Source organism: Notolabrus celidotus, chromosome 19 (genome assembly GCF_009762535.1).
Source record: "Notolabrus celidotus isolate fNotCel1 chromosome 19, fNotCel1.pri, whole genome shotgun sequence".
Lineage (NCBI taxonomy): Eukaryota > Metazoa > Chordata > Actinopteri > Labriformes > Labridae > Notolabrus > Notolabrus celidotus.
The window spans coordinates 21,855,409-21,881,621 of record NC_048290.1 but is presented as its reverse complement, the minus strand read 5'-3'; the positions used below and the strand labels follow the sequence as shown (position 1 = coordinate 21,881,621).

The 26,213-nt window shown below is 40.0% G+C and overlaps 1 protein-coding gene across 3 annotated transcripts in view; it reads right to left on the bottom strand.

Annotated features, from left to right (window-relative positions):
* Positions 1-23,767, bottom strand: part of LOC117831615 (mediator of RNA polymerase II transcription subunit 13-like) — a 94,500-nt gene extending 70,733 nt beyond the window's left edge. For all 3 annotated transcript variants that reach the window (XM_034710381.1, XM_034710383.1, XM_034710384.1), the window contains exons 1-2: positions 22,274-23,767; positions 1,341-1,578 (exon numbers count right to left, since the gene is read on the bottom strand). In XM_034710381.1, coding sequence (XP_034566272.1) covers positions 1,341-1,578; positions 22,274-22,345 — 310 coding nt within the window. In that variant the 5' untranslated portion in view covers positions 22,346-23,767. The remainder of the gene's footprint in view (positions 1-1,340; positions 1,579-22,273) is intronic.
* Positions 23,768-26,213: the final 2,446 nt, after the last annotated feature.

The window sequence follows — 26,213 nt, the reverse complement described above, 5'->3', positions numbered from 1 at the left end:
AAACCAAACCCAATATAATCCCTCTCCTGTTTCCTGCTCTGCCCGTCTTCCCCGGGCTTAGTCGATATGTTAGACTTCCACACACGTGCGCGGTGAGATAATGAAAATGTTTCTATAAATAGGGACAATACTGCTGACAGAAGCACTCTCTCCAGTGAGTTATCTCAGTGTAATTTTCAGCAACACAACCACACGCACACGCAGGCTGTAAATACAGGCAGAAAAATCTCCTCCGGCTGCTGTGTGCTTCATCATAGTGATAGTCCTGAAGCAGCATATAAACACTTGAGATTCAAAGCAAACACACACATTAGAAATGTTCTATATGAGGCTCAAATATAGGACTTCTCCACACATAGCAGATCAATGCGCCCTTCACGTCTTAAACAAACAGCACACAGCGTGAATCTGCAGCAGAATAAACAGCTCCAATCTGCATAACACTGAACCCCACTCTACATCAGACAATACAGCTAATGTAGAACATATACACGCATAATGCCACATCTTCAAATCTATCTTTTTTGAATGTTTAAGAGAATACACAACAGCAAATGTGTCTTTAATTCAAATCTAAGAATTTCAAGTTTGTACAAAAAAGTACATAGCTACAAAATATGATTGAAAAAACTGCTGAAGCATAAAAAAAATTCAAAAGGAGTGAAGACATTTTCAAAAAACTCTGCAGAAACATGATTAAATCTGCTAAACTATTGTGAAATCAAAAATAAGAATTTCAATTTTGTACAAAAAAGTACATAGCTACAAAATATGATTAAAAAGCTGCTGAAGCATGAACATGTTCAAAAGGAGTGAAGACACTTTCCAAAAAAAAAGATAAAATTGCAGAAACATGATTAAATCTGCAAAACTATTGTGAAATTTCACAATGAACAGTGAAACTGTAAAAAACAATATAAAACATGGTGTGTTTTTTAAAATCATCAAAAAATAATGACAAAGTCTGATAGAACGTTTTTAAAAAATAAGATAATTGTGTGCAAAAGTAATGAATAATAAAGATAATGAAAAATAAAGATTAAATGCAAAAAAATCACAAATCAAAGCTGGTCAATTCTGATTGAAATCTGCAAAGCTATGAAAGAAATCTGCAAATATAATTCAAAAATTGCACCAAAAAGTGCAGTAAATCTGTAAAAGTACTATCAAAGCATTTTCAACCAAGTAGCTAAAAAGTAACACTGTCTGACAAGTTGACAAGTCTGTGACCACATTTGTAGAGCAACAACAAAAGCTGAAGAAAGACAGATAGCCCGAAAAAACAATAAAGACGAAACAGACACTCCTCATCCTTCATCCCTCTCACTCTCTTCTCTCACCTTCCAGCTCTTGATGAATGACGTCGGACAGGTTGGGCTCTTCACCCCACCAGAAGATCCACAGCTCCTTGGCGTCAGGCTTGATCTTGCGTCTCCACACGCACAGCAGATTGGCCTGAACGCAGTGCATGAAGCTGCGCAGGACTGGATCGTCCTGGGCCGGAGCCGAGATCACCGGGCCGTACTCTCCCCCGCTGCGGAAACTGTAGCAGCGCCATTTAATGCCCGTTAACTCGGCCTGAAAGGGAAGAGAGAGAGATGAGAATAATTCAATCATCAGTCTAATTTACAACAAACATGAGCTTTAATAATTATACTGCTTTTGCTTTTTTGCTTTATAATTTGCATCTTCATGTCATGAACTGTTGATGTGACAGTGTAGGCATCATCTGGGTCCCAGGAAAACCGTGTTGAGGATCCACTTTGTGAAATTTTAAAGCCATGAAATATTTTTTATTAGTGAAGAAAATAATCACACTGAATATTTAATGAGAAAATAATCTTAAGTGTCAACCATTATGTTATACGTAATTAGATTTAAATCAATTCTTGTTATTCTAATAGCATTTGAATTATTAGTGTTTGAGTGTTTTTGTTGTATCCTTTACCTTTTTTAACATGAGTAAAATGAAATACAACAAGCAGTTCATAAATCTAAAATGTCAAAGCAGCCTGATAACATCAGTGTAACGTATACTGAGACTTTCTGTGCCACACAGATTTCATTCATATCAGAGCATGAATAGTACCATGCTGATTAAATTAATAACTGCATTGATTCCATTTGAAAACGTTACCTTCACTGACTTCCTGTTAACACAGCTATGCCTGAGTGTCAGTGTGTAAGCAGTATTCATTTTACACCCCCTTGTTGTGTTGTTATAACCTTATTTAACAGATACCTTCGCCCGCTCGCTGTAAAGATACAATAAAGTGTGTGTAAATACTGTTGATCGAGTAGAGGAGGAGGCGGAGAGCGGCAGTGAGACATAAAGGATGACCTTGAGTGAAATGCATTGAATGAACTACTACAGGAGAGACAGCACTGAAATATAGAGCGAGCTACAAAGACATGAGAGGGGGGAAACGCTGGCGGGGTCGAGGGTTGGAGCCCGGACCCGCAGCTGACATCTTCTCTACTTAATGTAATGGGATGATAGGTGTTTATGTTGCAGACCTGGGCGTGGATGCACTCAGATAAATTCAGTGATGAGCCGGTGAGAGATGCAAAGTTTTACCTCCTTTAGAGCCACGAAGACATTATTTTTGTTTTTAATTTTCTTAATGAAAACATCAGTAGCGGTGTGATGCTCATGTGCGCTTCGGAGACTTATTTTACGTCTGTGTGTGTCCTTGTGTTTGTATTTGCGCATGAATGAGTCGGGCGCACAAAAGGCATTGTTGAACAGGATGGAGATTTGGCAGGCGGGGGCGAAAATCTCACTGCCCTCCTCTCTTGTGTTCAACCAGCTGTAAGGATCATGTTTGGCACACGCTGGCTCGGGGACCAAGACGTCCAAGACCAGCTGAGGGAGGAAAAAAAATACTGACCCATTTTAACACAGAGACAGGTGGAAAGGAGCAGCTCAAAGAAAATTAAAGCCTGCTGCAGTGTCTTTGAGTGGATGAAGAAAAGGAGGCTCTAGAGCTTTGAGTGCAGGGCCAAGGATTTTGAGTTTTTTTCATCCACTGTGTCCAAATCTAAAGCAAAATCTAGCCAAAACCATGCTTTTATGACGACATCCTCTACACCCACAGAAGCATCTTCTAATCAAGTGTGCACCAAGGTATGCACACGACCCCCAGGAACATCCTGCAGCAGCAGAATGCACCCATAATTACAAGCATGTCCCTCCTGTAATGACAGTGTGTGTGTAATGGGAGACATAAACATTGGCGCTGTGATAAGCCGAGCCCTAAAATTAGCCGTGACAAGGTCAAGGATGCTGTTTCTCCCAAAGCAAAAGAGGAAGAAGACATCTGCTCGCGCTGCCTCGTCACTCCCAGTCAATGTCAAAAGTTGCTACGCTGTTTGACACGGCTGCTGTCTGCAGCGACCGGATCAGGAAGCAGAGAGGGATGAGTGAAAATGTCAGAAAATGTGTTCGCAATGAAAACAGAGCAGTGATTTTTTAAGGGCAGCGCATACTCTGTGTCAAAATGGATAATCGATGATCAATGGTCTGTTTGAGATGATTGTTTTAATATGCTCAGCTTTTTTTAACCACAGCGTTAGCAGGTCTTCAGCTTTGCTAGCAGCTCTCTGAGGCTCTAATCAGGCTGTTGCTGACAAGCTAAGAATTATGATGCTAGCATCTTGAAGTCATAAAAAGCACTAAACATAGAGTACAGCTGAGGCTAATAATTGTGTGTTCAATATTAATCAAATGTTTTGTACAAAACTGAAATATTGACCAGGTGAAGTCACCAGATTTCTCTTTTTTGCTCAAAAGCACTTTAACAAAAAATAGTTTCATAGTGTGTGCATGCACTTGAAGCTTTTAACTTCCGCATGACCCCACAGTTGCACACCATGATCATCTTCCAAACTAGTTTTGATGTTACAAAATATACATTCACCTTTAACTGAGATTTAAGGTGAGCACTGTGGGACTCTACACCCTCTGCCTTGTAGTGTCAAGCTGCAGATAAATCATCCTGCAGAGTGAAGGTCAAACTTTCAAAAGCAGCAACAAAAACCACACACAATTTCTGAGTGGAGTGTTATTGTTGCTGCCTGACTTTAAGGGCAGGACACATTCACTTTTTAGTGCAAATTTATGGCTTTAGGTAGCAGGTATTTCCAGGTGAAATATTATTAAAGGGCCGGAGGCTGCGCGGTGTCTTCCTGCAGCACAAACACAGGAGCTGTGTAAGTGCTGGCCGTGTGTAACGCACTAACCCAACACCCTGCTGAACTCCTGTGGAGGATTAGCTGTGGCACAGTTGCAGGAAGAGGAACAGAGCTCCAGTCACATGCTCCCAGGCAGATCCAAACACATGCCTGCACACACACACAAACATCACACAGAGCAGCTGTGATGATGTGCAGACCAGAAGTGCTCAAAAACACTGACATGCATGAGGAGGCAGACATATTTTCCGGCTGATGTCCAGTTATTTCTCAGTGCTGACAGCTAAGAGCTGCCTATATGTGTGTATATGTGTTTAGAAGTGGGTGTGTCAGTCTTGAAGTTGCACACATGCAACTGCTTGTATGTGTGCTTCTTCAATGTCTCGGCATGCTCTGCCTTCTTTAAATCAGCCCACAAGCAGCAAATTCTTGTATTTGTATGAATAAATTATCACTTGTACGGCATAATAGAAGCAGAGAAAAACCTGTCAAACGTGTCGAGATATTATCTTTGCAACTTTGGCGACACATCAGTGTTGTGAGAAAAATCCTGTCATGCAAATAAAAACAACCTTTAATCATCTTAGCTTTAATTCTTTCATTGTTAGTCATGAGGCAATTCTGGGTAAAAGTTGCTGAGGTGCAGAATTAGATTAAGAGAAGAAGAGAAAGTATCTACCATTGTTAGCATTTGTTGGGGGTAAAATAAGCACTATCATTTAATATTGGGAATCCATCTTCACTGGGGATGCACAGTTTATATCCAGCAGATATGTTATCAGCCAGATAAAGGCAATACATTATTGTTGTTTATTATTCCGATTATACAATTTGGTCTGATAAAACTACTGATAATAGTTGCAATCATTTACTTATTAACAAGCCTCCAAATTCTAAGAGCAAGCGCAAGTTAACGAGAGAGTAACATTTTTGTGACAAGTTTGGATGTTTATCACTGTTCCATAAGAGAATGAAACGTTTGCAGCCCACAAAACATGTGCCTTAAGTATTCTGAGAAGAGGAAAGAAGTTCTCAACTTTTAATACAACAGATTTGTTAGGTCGAGCGAAAGTCATTGTTACATTGAAGACGCGCTGAAATATGAATACAGTGGCAAGTGTTGTAGTGTCGTAGTGTCAGTTCAACAAGAGAGCTGCAGAAACTGTATCAGAGAGCACAAAGCTAAAGCAATGGACAACAATTCATGGTGCTTAATCCATCTTTTCTGGTGGTAGGTACCAAGGATTTTGGAACAGGATCCTGAGTCGCTGTTACTTTGTAGACTTATCCCCAACAGCTGTGCATGATGTGATTGCTACACACAGTCACAGTCTGATCGACAACAATGACAGTAACATACTTTTAACCACAGACATAAGAACTTCTGATGTTGGTCTAGTGAGTGTGTTGAGTTTGACAGCCCAGTGGCTTGATGAAGACTTTACTTAACGTGAAAAAGACTTTACTGCAAGCAGGATTGCTCTGGTTCTCACTAAAAAAATATGTAAATTAATGACAAATGAAGAGTCCACACTATTCTTTGTTTTCAGTGCATAAACTACGCTTTTTAAAATACACAAAAAAATCTGTCATCTCATCGGTTATCAGGATCCAGTTTTTATTAGTTATTGGTATCAACACAAAAAAATGCCTGCCTCTTTACGTTACAATCGCTCGACAGCAGCAATATGGCTGCTGACGACGAATGGCCTCAAAACAGCGCTTCAGAAACAGATGGGTGATGTCACGGATACTGCGTCCACGTTTTATACAGTCTATGATAGAAATGCATACAGAATATATAAAGGCATAGAGGAAGCGGTCAAAAGAGGAAGACTTTCATTTCATTATAAACTGTGTGGAAAATTTAATCAGCTGTAGTTTTAAAATATGGTTATTCTTTAATTTTGCTTTTATTTCACACAGTGTGTATTTGGGATGGTGTAAAAATATGCACATACATTTAAAAAAAACAATTGATAGAATCATAATGATACAGTGTAATTTTCTATAGACATAATTGTTGGTGCTGGGGACATTTGTGTATGATTTTCAGGTCAGGAAAGGGAGCAGGCCAAACATGCATCCAATTCAGCAACTTCCTCTCCACCCTTCAGAGTGCATAAGAGCAAATCAACGATTATTTTAGCCAGCAGTCTCCGTCTCTTTAAAGAACGACCACAGGGGTAACCAGGCCGAAAAAGGTCAGTGCAAACGACTGTGGATTTTGTTTCTCTGTCAATAAAGCCAGCGCTCCTCCGATCCCCACATTCTGCAGGTTAGCTGCTGCAGCTTCTGATTGAGTGTGGGACCGAAAAAACAAGAGCTTTCCTTCCATTGCAAAGACGGACCAAAGCTTTGACCTCACTCTCACCTCTATTATCTTTCTCGTCTGCGCTCTCCCTCTCATCTCTCAGCACCCTCTCTCCCTTTCTCTCTGTCATGGATGCCTATTGAATACAACCAGGAGGATCTCACGCTCTTGTCTTTTTGTTATTCCTCTCTTTATGTCTGGTAAACACAGAGAAGATAACAGCTAACCGTTTCCAGAATACATTCGGAGTTGGAAGTATTCTATTAAAATCCTGTATTACACATTCTTGCGGTGTTCTCGATTCTTTCTATTTCTGAACATTTCTTCCAAACAGCATCCTGACCTTAAAAAGTAGAGTTAAAAATAATTTCCTGTATAAAAGGTGAACTAAGCCCAGGCTCGGAAAACATAATCTGTATCCCAACCAGAGGTCAACTTCAGTGCAGCGGACATGTGCTTGTAATCAAAAGAAAATATGGAAGTCAGGACTTTAATCTTCAGCATTCATTGCTCAGGAAGAAAGTACCAGATGAACTCTAAACCATGTGATTTTAACGGAAGAGAGGATCCCTTTTCCAGCGGTTTTCATGCTGTGGTCTAAACATACACATACATTCAGTTTATACTGCATATTGTTAAAGCACAGGAGCTTTATAATGTATAGAGACCATAGTCTGAGAAAACTTGACTTCTTCACAGGAATGTTTCTGCAGACTAGAAATATTTGGCTCCTCTTTTTCTCTCTAAAAAAATCTAGGGGACTTTTTGATTGGGGCTCTTGAACTCCCCTTCATGAAGTTGCACTTAAAAAAATGAACTTGTCCAAAACCTGGACATGAAAATGTTTGTGTCCAGGTTGCCTTAAATTTTCAAGTAAACGTTAATCTTGCTGACTTGACTTAACTGTTCCAGTCAGATTAACTCAAATCTAAGCAGATTGTACTCAAATGATTTATCTAACTAACTTTAAATCAGAGTTTAATGGGTAATTTCTTTTTGAGTCAACACAGGTGTTTTATACCTCTTTAAAGCTCCAGCAAGGAGTTTTTATCCAGTTACGAAACACACTAAAATTAACATTGATGCCTCTTTGACCTACAAAAGCAAATAAGACCATCAGCAGCAGGATTGACGACCTCTGTTTTGTAATTTTTGATGACTGAAACGGCTGCCAGGGGGTAGGTGTCAAACCAGATGATGGATAGCACCTTAAAGAAACAGTCTCTCTTCACATTTCCAACAGCAAGTATTCACAAAAAGACAGCAGGATGGGATTTTGTTACAAAAAACTACCTGGATATGTACGAAACAAGATCACAATATGCACATCTTTGCTCACAGGGGGTGCCAAAATCAACTCAAACTAGAAGTTCCTCAGAGTGTCTTTGAAGCTAGAAACTTCCTTTAAAGCTTTCTTCAATACCTAGATAAGAAGATAATGTTATGATAACCATTAATGTTCTTTTGTGAGAACTTAATATTATTTCACTTCTGGCACAAGCTCCTGTACTGAACTTTCATTTTTGATTTCGGTGTTCCCAGTGGTACCTCTCATTTCCTCCTCATGGGGAATCCTCAAAGTAGAAAATGTCAACAAAGGCTGTCTGCAGTTTCACAGTTAAAAGCACTACAAATGATAAGAAAGAAATAAACGATCTTATTCCTGACGGTCTGGTTTGATTTCAGAGTTCATTAAGAAGCACCAGTATTTATTTCTGCCTGTTTCATAACCACTTAAAAACTCCTCAATGAAGCTTTAAGACTAAATTTAATATATTTATTGATTCTCTTTGCTTTCATAAGACTCCAACCTCATTTGTATCAAGGTTGCATCTCTAAAGGTTATTTGTTGTTCCTTAGAAACCAGAGTAATTTGAGTTTTTCATCCTTAATGGTACAGATAAGGTAATTAGACTAAGTCTAAAATAAAATTCCATCCAGTAAATAGAGATATTGCATGTGTAACCATGAGTGTTTCTCTGATACCTCATTATAGGAAAGCTGCACAGATTTTCAAACGTATTACAAACTTCTTCCACTCAAAGTTTTTCAGCAGCATGCACAGATAGCAGAGTTAAATAAGGTGTATTTTCTACTTCTTATGATTTCTTTACTTTTAATACTTTTCTACAAGAGCAGTCATTAAAAATGCATGTGGTTACAGAGGAAGTAAGGAAAAAGACAACATTTACTTTAGTAGTATGCAGCTGCTTGAGTTTATTAAGGACACTTTACTATCAGAGCTGCAGCTGATGTGAACATGTAAGTGGAGTAGTGCGTAGTGCTCTATCAAAGCTGACAGAGAGCATCTAAGAGAGATGCCACTTCTTTAGGAATCTCACAACAGTGTAAGAGCTGTGCAGTCTGATAGTCTGACAAAGGAGCCACTTTAGGCAATTGAGAGACAGCCTGTATCAGCAGTTTTACCTACTCTGGCACAAGTGGAACACTTATTCTGTCAGAGTGGCATCGCTTTCTCATCACCGTCAAATCTGTTTAGACGCTTGACAAGCTGCCAATATTTGGGGTGCGTTCGGATCGCTTGTGATGCCTGCGAGTCTTAAGATAAGACTGCATTGTGTCTTCATCAGACACAACACTATCTGTCTCTCTTTTATTCAATGTCAAAGAAGAAGGGGAAAACAGACACTGTGAGAGGATTGACTAAATAAACATATTTGAAGTTGTAGCAGACACATTCTTGTAAATTACAGGTTCAAATATTTTATTGAAACCAACTTTTTTTACACTTTTTATTTTCTCAATTATATATTTAGTTTCTTTGATTTGAAATGTATTTATTTCAATAGTCTGACATTCTTATGCTCAAGTGCCATTCCACTCGCAGGAATCAATCGATCAATCAATCAATCAATCAATTAATATTTATGTAGCTCCAATTTATTGCAAATGTTAATCCAAGACACTCCTCAAAGATACAGTTCGATACAGTACCCTTTGTTCTATTAGCTCAGAGTCTAAGCCTATAGCTGGGTAAGCCTATAGCAGCATAACTACGAACTGGTCTAAGCTTGTGCCAGCCCTAACTATAAGCTTTATCAAACAGGACAGTTTAAGCATAATCTTAAAACTAAAGAGGGGGTTTTAGTGCCTCTCGGACACTGACTGGTAGAATTTTTAAAAGGAGGAGGGCCTAATAACTGAAGGCTCTACCTCCCGTACAATACAGGTGTGAAACATTTACATTTTACAATCCCGGCATAACTAAACCAACTGACTGAAATCTTGCGTTGTTCAGTTGAATATGACTTAATTTGATTTACTTTTATTTGAATGATGCCTTTCTTCGTTTTCCAACACAGAGGGTAAAGCTAATTTCTTGCACAGAGTTTGTAGCCTTTGCTAAATTTCCAGCTCTTGCTTTAGTTGGGCCTTTACACAGAGGAGTTATATATATATATAAATATATATAAAAAGCACACCACATATAACTGCTGATATAAAACACAAATTTCATACACCAGTATAAATGTAGTACTTGAAAAGTCCAATAAGCTAAAAGTAAATACAGCCCTTGGTCATTTTGACTGCACTTTACCTTTGTCATGACCTATATTTAATCCAGGTTTAATTTGAATGTTCCAGGGTTTACAGACCACTAGACAAGGCTGATTGTTCAGATTTGCATCCACATGTTGTATGTTACAGTCGCTGTGGTTGGTTACTGTGTCAGCAGCCTCAGGTGTTGAAAAATTAAGCCATGTCAAGGTTTCTCAAGTGTCCAATTGACACTGGCTGCAAAAGCCTAGGAATCTCCATTAAGTTGCATATTAAACTGCTAATTTTTGTTTGCAGAATTAAACATGTTTACAGCCTTGCTCCCCCCCCCAGATGACTTCTTTTTTTTTTAATTTGAAGCTGTGAGTTCTGATAAGGCTCAATCAGGGGCGTGGCTGATTTGACTAACAGATGAGTGCATTGAAGATGTTAGGTAAAGCAGTGGTCCTAAACTTCACTGCTTTAGGTTTCCACGTTAGTCAGAAATTAGTTTGGGTCAGCCTTTGCAATGTGACGGACTGCCATCATTGGGCTTCATAAAAAAAGCAATGGCTGACATCACTGTGGTCATGTTTTTTATACAGTCTACAGTAACTCGCTGTCTTTGGGCATGTAATCTGGTTAGATCAACTGTTAATACATTGTAAAACTAAACGAGCTTGTGTCGTTTAAGTATGTGACTTTAATGGCTAACATTTTTTTTAATGTAACAGAGCTGGCACAGAGACACGTCTTAATGAAAAATCAAATGCAGACAAAGACACTGCAGGTTTGGTGTTTGTGCTGCTCAGTCAGCAGTGAGAAGTCACCCGTTAGAAGAACAAGTGGCAGAAATCAGAACAGGCAACGGACTCCTCCTTCATCAATTAACCCACTGAAATCAAATTAACCCACAAGGAGTAGCGCTCCCCCTCTGGCGCTTTACACCACAAATGAAGAGCGATGCACATTACTGCACTTGTGAGGCAACGAGGGCAACACAAAAGCACCAAACAGGTGTAGGAAAACAGGCCTCTGGGGCTGCAGCCACTAAACAGATGCTTTTCCTCTGCCTTCCGCCTCCACCTTTACAAGTCCGCGCAAAACAAGGGACCGTCATTTGATCTGTGTTCTGCTGCAGCATCCAGCCCTGGGAGGTGAGCAAGCCAAGCGACCTAATTAGAGCAGCGAGAGTCCCTGGGGTTGAGTGACGGATAGACCTGCCAATCACAACGGCAGAAACGCCTCCCAAAAACCGTGAGACTTCTCACCTGACACACAAGGAAGGCAGGATGCAATAGTGACAGCGGAACAGTGTGTATGCACTGCGTCCTTAAAAGGGCTGAAAGATCCCAGCCCGTTGTGGCAAATAAAAAAACAAACAGAAAGCTGCAAGCGTCAGGATGGCTTTTAAAAGCGTAAAGAGGGACGTGGCTAAAGCGGGTCCGCCCTGCCTTGGCCTAAATTATTAACGTGCAAATAAATAAACCAGGCTCTGCTTTACGAGCGTCTCTGGGGTAACGTAATTAACCGTGACAAGCCATAAACAGGGAGAAAGAAATGACACACAAAAGACAGCAAAACTGAGAATCCAAGAGAGAAACTAGAGGACAGAGAGAAAAGTAAAACAGTTGCCTAGGCAACACTACAACATCTTATAGGAATTCAGCAATGATTTTCAATTTTTTGATATTTCTGTCTCCAGGGTTACTGGTGGAAATATAAAACATCGCAAGCACTTCTGTGGAGCTTATTTACTGTGAATGTCACAGAGAAATCAATCTGCAGTGTTTGGTCTGCATGAAGCCTCTCTATGTGTTCCCATACAGCTGGAATAAATCAGCAGAGGATATAATCTATCACGTCATACATGGGTCAGGAAAGTCCTGAGATTACAAGCAACAGTGCAGTGAAAAATTGACGGCACGCTAATTGTACAATTAGCACAGCATGGAGGTTTTCTGAAATGCCTACAAGTAGTTAATAGTGTGATTGTTCCTGAAATTGGGCAAATGGAGCATGAGAGGTATGAAAAAATATCTCATTTAGGGCTTGTAATTTCCGGCATGATTTTTTTCCACCGGGATGTCCAATTGTGATAAATGACAGCGCAGCAGGACTTTTCTTGATCCATTACACAAGCAGACAAACAAATATTTCTGTTTCTGTGTGTGCATGGTTGTGGGTGTGTGTGTGTGTGTGTGTGTGTGTGTGTGTGCAGGACAGGGAAGGCTTTATTTCACTGTGGTCACAACAGATTCAGAAAAGGTCTCAACTTGCAACTCACCTGTCTGCTGTCTGTGATTTGCTGCTTGCTTACTGAGTGGGAGTGGCAGCCAATCAGATTTTATACACCAGAAGTCCCTATGCTTACACACAGTCGTACATAATCCCTCTCCTTTCCTTCCCATTCACTCTTTACAACAAATACAAAAGCAACATGGCAGGTTTATATCTTTTCAATGTAGAACCCCATCTGTCTGACTTTCATTCTAAAAAGTCCATCTTAATCTATATGAAGGCATCCAGGTCTGAAATGGAGCTGTGCAAATTTCCATTAGAATTTGAAAATCATGGGTGTCTGTCTAATTCAGGATGAGAGAGAGCGCCGTTTGGCAGTGCGCAGCAATCAATGCACCACAAATGGCTGTGAATCAACAGTCTGCACATAATGTGTTTGTTTCTCATCAAGCACCCGTTTGATTGGTCGCAGATAATCTCTCAATGGAACATGATAATAGGATTTGCAACAGCGATGGCAGCCAACGTTTATGTTTTCTCTCTCTCACCCTAAAAGACACCCTATTAACCTAAGTGTGCTCTAACTGCAATTGAATCCCAGCCAAGCATGATATTGGCAAAGCTGTCGGGCTTGCTAGAAAATATTTACCCCGCTACAAGCAGGGCAGCGTCTCACTTTAAAGAAATTCTCTTTGTGATGTGGTCTGCAGTCAGGTGAGGAGATTGTGAAGTGATTTTTTTTTCACCCAACAAATTAGCTCAAGGTCTCATGTTGGCACAGAATAATCATTGGACACAGATTTATATCTGTTTCTGGAATTTATCGACCAATCAGGCAGCAGGCCCACGAACTGGGGTCCAAACCAGCGACGATGTAGCAACACATCCAGAATGTAATAGATGAGAGGAAAGTGGTGTTAATCCATAGAGTACAAAGAGTGTTCGTAGAGGAAATGTGTCGAAGCCTGGTGGGAAAACAGAGACACACAAACTGTTTCTGCTACATAAGACATCAGTCAGCAAGTTTTATGATCAAGCAAAATTCAGAGGTACTTATTCTTATATTCTAAGTTAAGATTCAGTCTTTCAAAACTGTACCAAGGTCTTAGTCTCCAATATTGCAATCATCCTACTTGTGCAACTCTTAAATTCAAAAATATATATTTCTATCCAAAATGTGTCAGAATGACAAAAAACGTTTCCTGTTTGATGTATGGGGGATAGAAATGAATGGTTGCAGATGTCATTAAAATCTATTCATTCCACATCTCATACAGTGGTGTGTAAAAACAAGAGCTGTCAGCATTAATGCCTTAATCATCATGTAATTTAGGTCTGAAATTAAAACGTAACAATTTCACTGGGTGTTATTTTGTTCATTCTGGCATACAGTTTAGTCACTGCAGCGTCTTTCTGCTTCCAGCTGCAGCTGTGATGGAAAATAACGACACCACTGCGCTTTTGAATGGGACATCTCACTTTAAAAAAGACCTCCCAGACTGCTCAGTTGAAAAGTCAAAAGTAATATGCAGTTTGTGTCAAACTGAATTAAAATATCCCCCAAGTGCTTCAAGTTAGAGCTACCACCCACGAGCTGAGCATATCAGGTGAAGCTTATCAGAGTGATGTCAGCGGGCAACTGTATCTCACAAGTCCGCAGAACAACAAAACCTGATGATCTAATGAAATCCAGTGATTCGCCATGATTACAAAGACTAAAATCACAAATCTAGACCGAGCTGTAAATTAGCAGTGAACATTAAATATAAAGATATAAAGCTTTCATAGTAAAGCTGTAAATCACTTTTAAGTAGTCCCATTATATTGTCATTTTAATATAATTTTTGTATTGAGACTGTTTCTAACGGTTCCTCAGTTCATCGATCAGTCTGTCTGTGTGCCAGATAACTAGCTTACTTTCCAACTACTCAAGAACTTGGTGGCTTTAGCTATTGCTCATTCCTACCAATCCTCTGTTCCCACTCAGCCTTGTGTTGCTCTGCACACACACAGAAACCCAGCAGGCTCTGAGAATAGCACACAGCTGGCACTGCAGGGCTTACATATTTCACACTCAAGCCACCGTGCTCAGAAATACTCCTCCTGACCATCCCGGCCCATTTCCAGCTCCAGGACCAGCGGTGGTTCTCTCTCTCTCTCTCTCCTCTCCCTCTCTCTCCCTCTCTCCCTCCCTCTCCTCCCTCTCTCCCTCTCTCTCCCCTCTCTCCCTCTTTTCATATCAGTGACAGAGCCCTGACATGGATACAGCTCAGATAAGATTCATGACTACACTTAGGAGGATTTAAAGTAAAGAGATGTAGAAAGGAATCATAAGTGTCCTCCTGTATCCAATCAATTCAACAGATTTCCACAGCAGCCATTTTCCTCTGACGTCACCAGGGTTCAGTTTTAAAAGAGTAATATAATAATATTAGACAAACCATCACCCTTTCCTGATTAGAAAAGTAACTTAATGGATTGTAAAAATCGAGAAGGACTACCTTTAGACAGCAGCCGGTCTTAGTTTTGAGCCCCTTAGTCTAATATTGTTAGCTGTTGTGGCTGGTGTCTAAAATTATCTCTTTATTGTGAAGAAAATAATTAGTTATAATGTATGTTGATTTCACAAAGTGAAGTCTGTTTAAACCGTTTGTGTCTTTAAATACTGCAAACCTAGCTAACCTATAATAAGCTATAATATAAATAATTATTTAGAGATATCATTATTTTGAATTTTGATTATGAGGATAAAATCTGATATTGTGATCCTAATCTAAAGGGAAATGAATGAATATGTACTTGACTCTGCCCTTTCCTGTAAGTTTTCATCCAGTAACAGCACTTCTTCACACACTAGTTTGTCACAGCAGTGAACTATCTGAGGAACATTTATGTCTTTGTGTGACATACAGAGAGCCGTGTTCACACAGGTGGGCTACTGCCGGCTTGAGTCATACTGAGATGACAAGGGATTCCCACAGCAGTGACAGGGGCAGATTTGTGGGAGGCTCCACACACACAGACTCAAGGTGAAGCCAGAGCTAGCTGTCAAAATAGTGAGCAAGTGGAGCCAAAAGTGCAGGTTGGGGCGTAGGGGGGGTGGACTGTTCAGTGAGAAGCAGCCAGATGGAGCGGCTCCATAGGGCACAAGACTGAAGCCTTAGAAACCTGGACTGATCCTCTTCTTGAGTAGGACGCTGCCATGGCTTCAATGTCAAACTAAAATGTCTCAATATAAACGACACTTTCAGAGTTTTTACACTCTTTAACAGTCTCTAAAAGGGTCTACTACCAGCAGCTAGTAACAAAAGCCTGGTCAGATTTCAGCTTATCAGATCTTCTTATCAGGACTTCCTGCTCTAAGGAAAATTCCAATGTTATCTATATATATTTATCTTAGTGTCTATGAAGCCCGTGTTAAGAACAAAAAAATATGAAATTGATCCTTCTACTGCTTACTGTATGTGTAGCTTATTCCTCTGGGTCTATGACCTCAATTGTTGACCAGAAACTATTAAAAACTCATCAATGAGCCATAATATTGACCTGAGAAACATGTTCAAACAATGAAACAAGCAGGTTTTGTTGTTCATTTTGAGTCCTTCCACCACACACAAGATCAACACATACAAATGTTTCATATGGTAACCTATTTTCACAACAAATTACCCCGAGGGTCCTACACTTAGTCCTGCTGACGTTAGTTTCAATATCAGAAATTCCAATCATATAAAACGGCTTTTTAAAAAAAAAAAAATGCAGCCAGAATATTGACAATAAAGAATCTTCTTTAATATTATTTTATTATTATTTAAATTGTAATATTTTGTGGTAGGACAAAAAAATCTTGCAGGGTCAAGTTAGCTTGTGTCTCTGAAAAAAATTATATAAAAATATAAAATGTATATTATACCACACATTTCAATGAAATAGTGTCTTGTACCCATACGTTGTATTATAACAAAAAAATACGTAATATGTTAATTTCTTTGCTGGAAGATTACAACTGATTTCAACATCAGATAATGTTAAAATTTGCGATCTTTGACTTCTTTCAATTAATGGAAATTGGTTATTTCAGTTGTTGGAACAGTTTACCTATGATATCATCTTCCAACTCAATTTACATCTTGATGACTTTTCTAAAACCCTTTTTTTAACCTTTTATTTGTCATCCCAAAGAGTTGTTTGTCATGCTTTAGCTTTAATTCAACTGTATTTTAGTCTGTTTAATAAATGCGACACTGTTCGTGCTGTGACTTGTTTTTAATAATAATAACAATAATGCATTTTATTTATAGGCGCCTTTCTTGGCACTCAAGGTCACCTTACAACATTAAAAACAAACAGAGTTTAGATAGCAAACAGTTAATAAATCACAATTTAAAAAGTTTTAAGTGAATGGACAGAGGAGTTGTGGTCAGATGGAATATTTTTATAACAATTCCCTCCAAATCTTCCCAAATATGGTCATTCCTTATCTTTTCTGAGGCACTTTGGTCAACCTTTTTTGGGTTCTCAAAAATCCAACATAAATCAACTCACTTGACTTAACTCCCTTGATATTAGAACCTGACATTATGGTGTCATTAGTACCAACACTTAAGTGTCGTACCTGCACTAGTTTTCACACTCTACCTGTCCTTACATGAACTCCAATTAGACCGATTACCCGACCTAGCAGATCCTGACACTCACTTCATCCAACCACTGCCTCTCCTCATCCTTAAGCATCTTGCTACACTCCCATCATTAATAACCAGGGAATGCAAACAGTCTATATTAAAAAGCCTCCATCCCTGATTACCTCCTTCTTCTTACACGGCACGGCCACTCACCTGCCATAAATCAGGACTGTGCTGTTAATGGTTCTCCCTCTGCCTCATCTCTTAGTGCTTTATTTCAACACCAGACACTACCATCATTATTATTATACATGCAGGATCTCTATTGGAATACAGTTGGGCTAATGAGCACCTCTTAGTTGATCACATTAGACCTGCACTTGAGGACACTTAATTACCATCGAGGGGACACAGGAAGTCCTCTAATTAAGGCCTCTGCATGCATACCACCTATGTTTGTACAAGCATGCATCCTTAGGATATAGGATATATGGTCCGCGTTTATGTGTGTGGGTGGAAGATTTAAGTGTGTGTTGCATTTCTGCTACATATGTTTGTACGAGCATGTGGGTGTTTTTTTTTTTCCTTTTCTCCGTGGTGTTTGTGAATGCATCTGTGTCTGTGTGTATAATATGATGGGTGTTTGAAGTTTGTCTCCCGAGTGGAGATGGTTTACAGTGTTTACAGCACACAAACACACATACAGGCAGACACACACACACACACACACACACACACACACACTGAGGCTTCCTGTGTCGTGAGGCGAGCTCTTAACTGTCTCCTCCTCGCATTTCATATTCAGGCTCTGGCTCGAGTCAGTGTCAGAAGAGAAAAAAACCTGCCCAGTCCACAGAAAAGATGACTGTTTTCTCTCTCTCCTCTCTCTCTCTCTCTCATTATGTTCCTCCCTCTTTAATTTTCTCCCCTGCTCTGTCTCACTCTCAGTTTCTCTCTCTCACACACTAAGGCTGAGGCTAGCAGTCAGGAAATGCACATCAGTCATAATACTTTCCTAAAATGAAAACAGATTCTGCTGCAGCTGAAAACATTCCTCTGTTTCTCCTCTCCTTCTCTCCTTCCTCCACCCTTTCCCTTCCCTCCTCTTTGCTACAATCTTTTTTTCCCTCCCCACATACGAGGGGTCTCGTTTGCTTTCAGTCACAGATGGATGATCACCAGCACACCAGACAGTTGTTTTGTGGGTTTGTGCGATTGCAGGGATCCCAAGTATGTGACACCGGCCTCGCAGAGAAAGAAAGAGAGCATGACAGTAATCTGCTCCTGCCCCCGTCAAGTCCCCCGCTATGGCCACTTTTACTTTCTAAAGGTACTTTTTTTATTGATGCAGGTTGCAATAACAGCCAGTAAATCAGTGTTAAGGATGAGGTTCGCACAAGCTGGAATGCTGTTTGACAGGCTGCCACAGGTTAGGTACAGATCCTTTATGTATGCTTGCATGAGGGAAAGGGTTAGAAAACTCAGTGTCTTTAATTCTTAATTTACCAAGTTTTGTGGAATTAAAGCATCTTCATAAAAGCTCCTGTGATGAGTTTTTAGCTGGTTATAAAACAGATTGAAATTAATACTGTGGCGTTCTTTATAATCTCTAAAAGGAATCAAACACATCAGCATTAGGAGGACTGACTATTTCTATGTAGTTATTTTATATGTCTGAAACTGCTGTTAGGGGGTAGATGCAATTCTAGGTGATGAAACTTATGCTGCCTACAAAGCCTTATTTTTTTTTCAGTTGAAAAGATTTCCACTGAGTCATACATTTGACTGTTAAGAAAAGGCACAGTAAAAATAAAATGAAAAATAACTAAAATAACTAAAACATTGACAAGAAATTTCAGCAAAGAGAGGCGAGGTATCGCTTTGTCCACAGGAGGCACCAAAATAAACACAAACTTAATATTTCTTACAGTAGCTTTAGATTACAGGGGGAAAAAAGTCAGTTCACATTTCAAACTGTGGGTTCTGGGTCTTACAAGGATGTGGTTTTACTTGTAACATGTGAAGCCTCGTTATAAAATTTCCTGCAAAAACTACCACAGGTTTTTAAATATCTGTATGCAGTCGTGATTTGATTTCTAAACAAACTGTCTTTATTTGAAACAGCAAAATCTGGATCATGTGTTTGTATGGTACCTTTTTTAAATTTCTATCTGAGTGCTCTGGGTTTTTTTTTTTTTTTACAGAGGGGGTCCTGACCTCCCAGGAGGTCATCGGGGGCACTATGGGGGTGGTGAAAACTTTGAGGACAGAGGGGAGAAAATGTAACCCCCCCAAAAAGTGAAGAGTGAGTGGTTCACTGTTACTACTGCTGTTAAATATTTTCCTGAAGGAATTAAAAAGACTGTTTATAACAGCAGACAGTCATTAAATGTAATGAATGAACTACAGCTGAGAGAAAAAATAAGATGTTGAATGTTTAATTTTTTTAATTTACCATCGGTATGTTTCAGGTATTCTAGAAATTGTGCAGAGTGGTCCATATCACAGGCTAATGCTATATGTGGGTCCTTTGTATGGCAAGTTCAGCAACTCCTAGGTGACAAGCTAGATTCAGGTAAACCAGGATTTGGTCTTAATCTGCACCTCGGTACTGTCTTACTCATGCATTCATGGATGTCAATATCAAAGTGTCTCAGGTTAAATGCAATAACCATTTTATAAATGAGATCAATACCATGCTCAAACACTTTGGGTTTCAACAAGAATATAAACACTCAATGCTTATTTGTATATTTAAGGTGTCAGCTCTACTACCAGGACACTTGAGTAAGTAATTTAAAAAAATACATAAACTTCTGTCACTGATTGTTTAGATAAGGATGAAAAAAAAAAACTCTAACACGGTAAAATTCTAAACCCTTTCCTCCACATCATGGCATTTACATGAAAGTCAATAACCATGATACCTCAGAACCACAGCCACAACAGGATACCATAGTGTACAAGCTAAACGCAGACATAAACTACAAAGAAGAAGAAAATCCTCAAATCTGACAACCAGAACCACTTAATGTTCCTAAAAACACCTCCAACTGTAATATTATCAAAATGTATGCTGTATGAAAAAAAATGAAACCAATATCTATCTATCTGTTTAAATAGCAAACCAAGTGAGGAGTGGTTTATGTACATGCAGGATAGTTTTCAAGTGTTCCTTTGCTGGATCAATACTCTTTCAGCATAAAAGCACAAGTGTCTAATTCTCCACATTAGAATGCAATCTGCATCCGGCTGTCTGTCTCTTTGTCTCATTCATACCCTCTAACCAGGACCCTCTTAGTGTCATTATTGTTATATTTTCTGTCTAAGACTTCCCTGTAGGAGTCCTGCCAGAGAGCCACCGCTGTTCACCATCCAGTCATAAATATTCTCAACAAGCCAGCTGATGGATGGTCTCTCTCTCCCTCGCTTTGAAAGGGATGTTCACACAGGGGCCAGCACGACGGCCAACAAACGCCACGGCGAGTGAATGAAAGCTTTTTTCCACGAGGGAATAACCTCGACTGAAGGGCTGACAGAGACGTAATCGCTGTAACGTGTCAGACTGAGTGAATTTAAGACGTGTGATGCTTTGGATTTCAGCGTCTGTGCACAGGAATTTTAAACAAGATGCTTCTGAAGAGCTTAAGATATTATTTTCAGTCCTCCTTTCCTCTGACACAGAGGAGAAGAAGAAGAGCTGCAAGTGCTTTGTTTGACATTTCTAGAGATTTGGATAAGCTGCATGTGTGACCCTCTAAAGTTTGTTTCTCTTCCCAGTGATCCACAAAGAGGCACAGAAAATATGTGCCATAAGACATCAGTTTCTTTAGTGTTTGACATGATACGTTGAAGTGTATAACAGACCTGCACGCTCACCTACAAAGCCCTCAGGACCCCTATGTTTGTGTGCTTCTCAGCGTTCTGGGCTCAGTCTATACTGCATGCCTTTCCACTCGGCTGCCTTCTGTAGTAGGACAGTTAACTCGCTGATTGCAGGATGAAAACTGTGAAAACACACTGCTCAGTCTCCTGCACCCTTAAAACCAGTCACTTCTGCAGAAATGATGCTGCCTGCGGAGCCAAAAAACCCCCTTTCTTCAGATAAAGACTTTGAAAGTGCCTGTTTCTGCTGTGTGCTGCCAGTCAAATTCTTATTAACCTGCCTCACAACATTTCCTTAATCGTTCAATGCATAGCAGGTGAGCCTTGTATAAGTAGACCAACATGCCGAGCTGCCAAAGCTTTGATTTGTGGCTTTAAATACTAAACAGTGGAGGTTTGTTTTTTGTTTTTTTCAAACTTAGTTGCCTGGCAATGCAACAGAGTTCCAGCAACATTTCCTGAGAAATCACTGTTCAAAGGGGAGGAGGAGAATGCTGGGTAAAATGAGTGTTTATGTCCTGTTTGAGTGATGGAATAAGCAAACCTTGTTTAAATAAGAGAGCAGTTTATTCCGTATTGTTTCTCAAGAGTTTTGGGATATGTTTTTGAACTGTCTATGTACTAGAAAGTGCAAGAACATGCCAAGAAAGCTGGTCAGGTTATAAATTATTATTTGAAGAAAATTATATGAGTGTTAAATATGTTAGTGACTGTCTGTGAACTAGACAGTGCAAAAACTGGCTGAAATAAGTAGCCAGATTTTTTTGCTAGGATTTAAAAACTGTATTTGAACTTAAGCACAATAGTCTATGGTATATTCAAGTGTCATATTAGTGGTGGATTGTTTTTTGGTATGATGTGGTATTTAAATTTAAGGCATTATAGTGTAACAAAAGGTGCAAAAACATGCCAAAATGAGTGACCCTTCCTTTATTAGGATTTGAATATGGTATTTTCAGCTTGATGCCATGTGTTTATGAATTAACCCAATAAGTGGTGAGTTCTTTAGGTGACATTTCAAACTTGATTTTGGAGCATGTTAGGGTATCACCTTCTGTGTGTGTGATAAAAGTGCAAAAACATACCAAACTGAGTGTACAGCTGCTTTAGTTGCAAACTGCATTTCCAGACAGACTTATAGTTTCTTTTTGTGTGCTAAGAAGTGCAAAGGGTGCCAAAACAAGGTGTCACTTTCTTTTTTAAGAAACGTTTAAAATTGTGGTTTCAATTCTGTAATGATGTTTCGGTTTCCCATTAAATATGTAAATAGAGTGTTTCCTTTAAATCAGGTTTATTTGAACCTATATGCTGAGATGTCTTATTATAACAGGCTCAGTGGTGAGTATTGTGCTTTTTTTAACCCGTGCTAATGATTACCCAATAACAACACCAGCAATTGGTTCACCTTTGTACAGCAGACACACATTTACGCGTGCCTCCCACGGTCTCATGACTTGTCGATCACAGCTGGCTCGCGTGTCAGTGTGACGTGCGTGATTTATATATGATACTGTACCAGAGAGAAGAGGTTGGAGTGGCAGTCCTCAAGGCTTGCCCCGTTAGCCACCCAGTTCGCTGTTGTAGTCATAATCGTCCGCCGTTGGGGTCGTCAGCGCTGGGCATGTCGAAATCCTACATCGGTACCAAACACCGAGTAGGGCTGACAAATCTATTTCCTTAAAACAAGCCGGATTAAAACCTCACGAGACGTCCGGATAATAGACGAAGAATTGGGCGTTTTCAGAAAGAAGTGCAGAACGCATCCATGAAGCCCCAAGCGGATATAATGTTGTAATGTAAATCCGGGGATCAAAACATTGTTACAATCCAGGTCAGGCGGTTCCAAATGTGATCATTGTCAAAGGCGGAGAGCACAAAAATGTATCCATTTCGATCCAAACGCACAGAAGATCAGCCTGTTTCCATATCAGTCTGTCCGCTGATAGTTTCATCATTAAATGAGCAATAATCCATGGGGAAAGCTTATCTTCCGTGCCGAAACACAGCCCAAAAAATGCCAAAATATGAGTCAAAACTTCTTCCAAAAAACACCACCCGTCCAACGCTTTGCAGAACAATCAACTTAAAAGCGAGACATTACACGCAGGATATCTGATTCCGTCTGCTCCACAAGCTGATGCACCACTTGTGATAGTTTTCGAGAATTGCATGAGCTATTTATAGCCTCCTTTCTTACCACAACCCGTTCCTCTCACAATGTAACCTAGTCTGCCTCGCGCAAACAGGCGCTGCGAGCAGGAATGTTTAATCCCTCTGTTGCTCTTGTATTAAACGGACCGCAGACGAAAAGAGAGAGGGGTCGCTGAGGAAAAGAGAAAGAAAAAGCCCCCACCAGTGCTCCTCTGTGTGGCAGAGGCAGGGCGGCGGGTTCCCAGTATAACCCCGAATCATGAGTCAAAGCGATCAGACAAGAACAACTATTCTTACACTCCACCAGCAGCAGCAGCAGCAGCAGGAAAACGGCGAGCAGGCTTCTGTAGACGGAGGTTTGAAAAAATCCTTCCTTCCTTTCAGTTTGATATCATTACGAAACGTCCTCTCGCGTCCACAGCAGCCACAATGTAGCACAAAAACAGGGTTTATTGTGTTTTAAATGCACACTTTACGCAAAAGTGACAGCCCTCGCGTGGCGCCAATCGCTGACATAAAGAATATGTTGCCTGCTGCAGATTTTTCCTTTACGACATTTAAAAGCGATTCCTCCTCCTCCTCCTTCCTCGAGAAAATGATGATTTGATCATTGAATTAAATCCTCAAACATGTGCATGGTTTCCTCAGCAGAGACTCCTTCCTTCCTCCCTTCCTTCCTCGTTGTGGTTATCCCTCGCAGCGTGTTATTATATTGGTAAATAAGTGCGCGTGAAGCCCGAGTGTGTCATTCTCACCCTCTTGTGTGTGTTTGCTTGACGCGACGCGCCGCTGTAACATTTTTTTTCTCGCGCACGATCGTCCAGCCCACCACGCATTGTAATGTAATGGCGGTCGGAAGCGTACTACAGAGACTCGCCTTCCCATTTGGCCAAGTTTGTGCTCACGTGATCAAAGTCTGGGATTACAGTACTGTTTAGTATCTTTGATATGAGGCTGCATGCGACGCTGGAGACGCTGTGCCTGTCGTGCGCTGACAGTCAGCTGCCATATGTGTTTCTTTTTTAGTGTGACAGTCTTTGTTGTTAAATTTGGCTTTGTTGTGTCCTCTCAGTTGTCTGTTATAAAGATTGAAGAAAAATCATTTAAATGATGAGTTTTATTTTCGTCGCTGTGTGGTCTCAGTCTGCGATGCATTTGTTACATAATGTAACTGTTCCCACAACAGAGGATGTGACAGAATAGAGGTCAGAATGACTTACTGAGCTCATACTGTGTTTCATAAGAGGCGTCTACGTATTAGTCTTACACTCCCCAAATATAAGACATCATAGCATTAGAACAGTTGGTGGTATATTGAAAAGAATATAGACTTGTATAGACTTATAGAATTTTAAGTCATATATTAATCCACGAGTGTTTCCAGTTGAATTGAAACTGCTGATATCCAGGGCCGTAGCAAACGCTTTCAGATCACTGAGGGTTATGAGGGGGAAAGTCCCCCGAGATACAGACTTCAGATTTTGGAGTTTCTCTCATTAATATTTTTGTAACAGCAGCTGGAGACTTTGTTCAATGAGGACAAACATGTATTGTGATTATTATAACCCAACTTTGTAACATTTCACTTTTCTGGTTTGGGCAATTGTTTATTTATTAAATTTTCCTCCACTGGAGGCCACTGTTTTCAGAGAACAAGCTCTGAAGTCCTTCTCAACACTAAAGCCTAGGGTCCACAGGATGTGTGGCGTTGAGCGGCGCAGCCGTTACGTTCCCATTCTAGTCAATGCTCTAGGGTCCACAGGGAAGTCAGGCACGAGGATCGCATGCAACATCTGCCAATTTGAAAAAAACATCATATACGGACTCCCAACCGATTAAAGATCGTTTACATCAGAAAACTCACCGATTATGGATGTAAGCTACTACAAAGAGCCACATATCAGTGATCCAGGTAGACTACAACAGGACTTTAAGATGATAACTGTGTCAGAAGATAACAGGAAAACAAAATAGAGCCAAATTATTATTATGAAACTCATCTAAACCTGCAAAAACAAAAGTTTACAGGTATGCAACAGACTCAGTGATGATTAAAGCACAAAAGTAATGGACTACTATCCAAATGAACAGAAATTTAACCACAGAAAGGCTCTGTAACCTGTTGTTTGTATGTGGTTCTCTCTAAGCTGGACCCAGCTGATCCCGCCTGCTGTGAGCTGGCACTACTCTCCCAACACGCGTCCTGTGGACCAGGGCGCAAGCCCTCGGACAGAGTAAAGCCATGTCGCAGACGTAACGCAGTGCACACGCATCCTGTGGACTTTCGGGGTAACTTTCTAGCAACAACAGCAGGCACACACATTTAGCAAACTGGCTGGTAAACATGTATAGTGCATTTAACAGCTAAAGGGACACTTTTTACTGTTGGTGGAGACCAAACAGAGCCAAAAGGAGGGTGAATATTGTGCAGAGGCTGTTAGGTGGATACAGACACAACTTTAAATGGATGCTAATGCTCTGGATCTGTATTGCAAGTCACCAAGACTGTAAGCCAACAAACTCACCATGCTACAATTGCTTTGAGAACTCTAGCTGAAAAGCATCAAGTCTGCCTTAATCTGTTTGTTTTTTTTAGGTTTGGAAAACATAGCCGTCAGGATTGACGAGTCCTTGTTGTAGTGACTTGTCGATCACAGGTAGCCATGGCCTGTAGCATACCCTGCTATATTTTAAAGTGTACACTTTTATATAAAACAAACATCATACTGTATTAAAGAAGAACTAGAACTAGCCATTTAAACAATAAACTAATTTGTTAAGGCATTTCAGCACTGGGCTCACCAAAATGCTGTGTGCACCTCTTATTTTAAGTCTATCTTTTAATTCGTATCTAAATCAACAATATCAATAGAAAAAAAAAAAAACGAACTAAAAATATTGTACCCATTCTAAAGTTAATTTATGTTACCATAGTAACAACCTCACCAATTGAACTTAAATTAATTCTGGGAATTTATGAGTGAATCATGAAGCATTTACCTGAAAGTATTCCCAGAAACATGTTTCAGTGTTGAACTCCAAAAGTCTTTATCAACATATTTTGATAGCCTGATGGACGCTCTCCGACCATGTGTAGTGCATGTTTACTTTACATGGACATATTGTTGGAGGTTTTGTTTATGCTCCCTATAAAAGGCTGTTCCAGTTGTTTGTCTCTGTTCTCTGAGATAGCAGGTGGTGCCCTTTGAGGATGAAGAACAAAAGATTATTAAAACATCCACAGTTTCCTGAGGTAGATGTTGGAGGCCATCAAGGAGCCAGTGCATGAAATATTTGTGTCATTA